General features: G+C 37.2%; 1 protein-coding gene across 1 annotated transcript; it reads left to right on the top strand.

Annotated features, from left to right (window-relative positions):
- Positions 1-665: 665 nt before the first annotated feature.
- On the top strand, positions 666-1,985 carry LOC311087824 (phospholipase A2 inhibitor PIP-like; the record flags this gene model as incomplete). Its single annotated transcript, XM_084121295.1, has 5 exons — positions 666-727; positions 813-932; positions 1,207-1,338; positions 1,541-1,648; positions 1,795-1,985. The coding sequence occupies exons 1-5, from the start codon at positions 679-681 to the stop codon at positions 1,983-1,985; spliced, it is 600 nt and encodes a 199-aa protein (XP_083977421.1). The 5' UTR covers positions 666-678.
- Between the last annotated feature and the right edge of the window lie 3,221 nt (positions 1,986-5,206).

The raw sequence follows: 5,206 nt of genomic DNA, 5'->3' as shown, positions 1-5,206 counted from the left end.
TCCTGGTCACTGTGGCCAGGATGGACTCGATCCGTGCAGGAGACAATTGTGCCCGCATCGTGACTCCCAGGAACGTGGTTCTCTGGGCTGGTGCCAACATGCTTTTTTTTTTTTTTTTGCATGTTGAGTGTCAACCCCAGGCTCTGGATGTGGGCAAGGACGATATCTCAATACTGAACTACCAGCTCTTGTGACTGGGCCATAATAAGCCAGTCGTCAATATGATTTAGCACCATAATACCCTGGAGCCAGGCTAATATAATCACAATAAAGGTATTCAATTAAAAAATATAGTACACACGAATAAAGTAAGTTTACATTCAAAACTAAAACATTCAAATACTGAAATGCACCACATAGTATGCAATAATTGTCACTGAACATAAGCAAAATTAGGCTCCTACAATTAAGGTGAATAAAAGATGACAGAATTTCACTTTCATAATTCACAATTATCACTTTAAGAAGATTGGTTTAAGTATACTACATTTCTTGCAAATCCTTGTTAAACTTTTCTTAATCTTTAACTGGCAATTCAATTATGTGAGCTTAAGTTTCTGTTTCATGAAAATTCTACTTCTGTTAAACTTTCATTTCCCATGAAGACACTCCCCTTTTGATACGCTATAAAATGAGCGCTGAAACGGGCACATTATTTCATTCACCTCCTGATCAAAGATGGATCTGCAAATCTCAGTTTTTCTTCTCTTCATTCTTTTTACTGCAGGTACAAAGACAAATAACGTTTGTAATGTTACTGGGTACAAATACAGATAATTGATGTCTCATTCTCTCTTTTTTTATTTCTAAAGGACACTCTCTCAGGTGTTATGAGTGCATGGGTCTGACGGGTTCTTGTGCAGATCAAACGGCTACAACATGTCCAGTTGGATCTTCTAAGTGCGAGAGTTCAACAGCAGTAGCAAAAGTTGGTAAGTCCAATATGATTTAAAGTTTACAGTTATATTTGACTGAAAATGCTGCTATTATTTACTGGAGCTGCGACAGAACAAATACTTGTTTTTCTGATGGAATTTACAATTTCAATCACAAAATATTCTACATAGATTTTTAAATTTGTTTTCTCTCATACTGTTATGATCTTTATTTAAAAAAATAAAAATAAAAATAAAAGTTCTAAATGTGACATTTATAAATAAATGTTCCAGTTTAATTGGTCTTTCCTGTATCATTCATATTTTTTAGGTGACATTACTTCTAAAGTTATGGCTAAAGGTTGTGTTCCTGTCTGTCAAAGTGGGTCCTTAAACCTCGGGTATGTAAGGGCGATTACTTCCTGCTGTAACACAGACCTGTGTAACCGCCAAGATCCTCCAGGTATTGTACTTAAATGACAATGTGTAAATCTTCTGTAAAGTCAACACTCATTTTACTTCCAAATGACATTCAATCAGAAAATAAAATGCAGGGTGTGTCTGTCTGTCGTGAACTGATTGAATGGAGCAGATAAAGGAGTGTTGTTTCATTGGATATTTTGTACAGAAAATAAAATAAAAGAATACTTGTTTTCCTCCTGTAGATCCATCTAATGTCCCGAATGGAAAGAAATGTTACACTTGTGATGAAAAGAGCTGCTCAGAAACACTGAGCTGTTCAGGGGACGAAGACCGCTGCATTACAGCAACAGGTGAGAATCTGGAAAAGGAAGATCATTATCTTTTAAACTCTCTTAGGTTTAAACATTTGATACAGATCGCAAATACCAATGTACAGCTTAGACTGAATCAGAATTTTGAAATTTTGAATTTTGTTTTTCTTCTTTCTTTACATCAGAGAATGTTGATGGCCAGTCATTTGTTGTAAAAGGCTGTGTCTCTAAAAATCTTTGTGATGCCACATCATTGGTTAAAAATGTTCGGAGCCTCTCATGTTGTGAAGGGAACCTGTGTAACGGTGCTCAGAGTGTCACCCAGAGCTTCCTGTTCCTCTGCTGTTCTCTGCTCTCCTACTTCCTGCTGCACTGAATCCAGCAGCTCGACAGATTCTCCAATCAGACACGCTGTAATCAATAACTTTTCTCTGTATCTTTGGAGTTCTGTGATGTTTTTGCTGTAAAATTCTGATGTAACATTCTACGAAATAAAATACTACCTTGTTCCTGGGGTCATAATTAATCAAGCTTGTCATGCTGTAAAAAAGTCAGATAAAACTCTGCAATAATACAAATATTTTCTTTCTTAAAAGAAAAAATGAAAATATTTTTTTTTTTTTACTCACCCTGTTGTTGTACTAATGCCATATGCCCTTATTTCTTTTTCGGGCCACACAAGGAGAAATTTAAAAAACTAAATCCGCTTCCGCTCGTCCAGATAATGGCAGTGAATAGTGACCAGCATCAAGATTCAGAAGTATCAGAGAATGGTCCCATGTAATGTGTCGTGTATATTCCAATTGTTCTGGGGGTATATGATAGGGATTGGTGAAAAACAGACCAAAATGAATGTATTTTTTAACAAAAATCCTGACCTTGGCCGTTTATCTTCTGTCCACGGCACACAATTACGACACTCTATTAGCACTGCAGTTCACACTCAACAATGGCCTCAACATACTATGACTCCTTCTGGTTGAGAAAAAGCTACACCACATCAGTGATCACCTCTTCTGTTCATCTGTTGTACTGTAGGGTACAACTGAACAAACTGTTTAGACGAGGAAGAAGAACATGAACATGATAAAGACGTACAGGGAAGAGCAAGAAACCAGTTTAGCTGTGATAATGAATCATTATTTTCCAACACAATATCAAATCTGTTTTCTGTATCATAGGTGACTGAATAGGATTCTGTGGCACTCATTTTTGTTGCTTCAGCAGCTGTGAATTGATTAATATGATGTTAATGTATTTTTGAAGACCCATTTTTATTTATCTTGAATCTCATTTGTCTTTATGCTATTTTATCAACTTTATGCTGTGTCCTCCAATAAACTGTTGTGTAATCAAGTATGGTAAAAATTTGAAGATATTTAAATGTGACTCAACAAAGTTTGTTGTCCATGATGAGGAGAATAGATATGTGTAGATTGTACTGCCCTTCCACCCCCAGGGGCCCAGCAACGGCCCCCGGAAGAGCAAACAAATACACATTTCAGATGGCTGTAACTCAAAGTCCGGTTAGTGTATCAAAGAAGAAATCGGCAGGACAACTGCTTATGCTGTGTGTTACACTTTTAAGAAGGATGCGATGTCACTTCCTGGGGCAACACATTTATTTCTGTTCAAAAGACATGAAAAACACAGATCAAACAAGGAGCGCTTTTCTTTGCATGTACACCGCACTTCGTCACGTACTGAATGCTACTTCTACTCTGTTATTGTGTGATACCTTAACAGATTATCATAAACAATCACATGTCTGATGCAAGTACAAATGTCTGAGCAGGTACATAGCACTAGACACATTACTCTTCATATCACACTCAATTCTCAAGAAATACATGCTCTAAATACATAAACATCATAACATAGATCTGAATATGTGCTGTGCCCGCTCTCACATGGCATAAAGGAAAGGTCTGACGAATAACGTCATTAAAGTATCACAAACTCCTTTAACATGAATACAAGCGAGTCATGCATTTAAACTCGATAAACATAACCATGTAAATAGCTATTTAATATAAATTCACATTACTCTAGTATTGATAACTGCATATATATTTTAATACTATTTCTAATCACTGTTTTAATTGTTTTTAATTTTCTATAAAATATGCTAATGAACTGACTATATCATGAACTAGATGTCAACCGATCACCAGTTACTGTGTTCTCATAATAAGCTCACAAAATGATTAACAAAAGCATTTTACCACTGAATCTGACTGGAGTTCTTATTAACAGTACATACTGAATGCGCTTTTACATGTAATGGCTGACTAAGTGATGCTAAATGAGGTTAACACGTGTGCCTTCTTAAAGGCGGGTATACACTGTGCGATGTCTGTGCGATTTCAGCAAGGTACCTACTCACACTGAACGAGTAGATCGCATGCGATGTAAAGCCAAAGCTCAGGATTTCTGTGCTCACACTATACAGTCCGAATGTCGAGCTGCGACTTCACTGCTCACACTATACGTGTGAAATATGCGCGAATCAGCGCGATAAACCCTCGTGCCGAGTTACGCCTATAGACGATATCATGTATCCAGAGATTTTGTCAAAACAAGCATCAGCTATCAATATCAAGATGATTTAGCATTTCCAATTTATGTATTAAATTATTATTAGTATTATTGTATATTATTATTATTATTAGGGAAGGCGGAAGGCCTATAGGCTACTTTTATTATTAAAGTGATAGGCTGTTAAATTGCCACGCAATAATTTCATAGCGCATCACCGCAAAACCAACGGCGCTGTGAGGATAATAAAATATCACACAGAAGCTTACTCCTCCTCATTGAAAATTGTCTTAAACATTTAGGTCGATTACAATGAATTACAGACATATAATTAATTATTAACCGCCCAGCTAGCAAAAATTGTGCGGGCCGAAAGCGGAATCTAGGTCCGATTGCTCTGCAAGCGCTCGGTTTTAACGCGGCCTGATTAAGGCTAAAGACACTCGGCCGAGAGCTCGGTTTTAACGCGGCCCGATTAAGGCTAGACACTCGGCCGAGCGCTCGGTTTTAACGCGGCCCGATTGCGGAACCCCGAGTGAGAGGACGTAAGATCCTCCAATCCCGTTCCTTATTTGGGCTTATTTGAACTTTATTGATTTCCATTCATGTCAGGTTAATACTAAAATTGCTTAGCAGCCGTTATTTATGCAAGATAAACAGTAAGTAAAACAGCACAAGGAAGACAGGTTTCATGTTTAATGCATTTTTTTCATTGGACCACACTACAAAAATAGGATAAACACACTTTTTAATAACATATTTGAATAGAATATAAATAATATCACAGCATTAATGTAGAATCAAGGAGTTAAAATACCATTTTCCAATATCAACATTTTTAACTTTGAAACATTTAATTCTGGCCCACCGCGTTTTTGAGTTGTCTACGTTGTCTGCCTGTTCGCCCTCTGGCTTCGGCCACCATCCCTATCAGAGGTTAACTGCAGACACCTGGTGATGAGCAGCTCTGTTTCCTCTTCTGTAGAATCTTTGGTCAGGTTTTTTTTAAATCGAGTACTCGACTTTAATCGAGGAATCGTTACAGCCCTAGTTTCAATG

Source organism: Abramis brama (genome assembly GCF_963993115.1).
Source record: "Abramis brama genome assembly, chromosome: 8".
NCBI classification, from domain to species: domain Eukaryota; kingdom Metazoa; phylum Chordata; class Actinopteri; order Cypriniformes; family Leuciscidae; genus Abramis; species Abramis brama.
The sequence above is the reverse complement of the archived record's forward strand: the minus strand, read 5'-3'. Positions and strand labels throughout refer to the sequence as shown.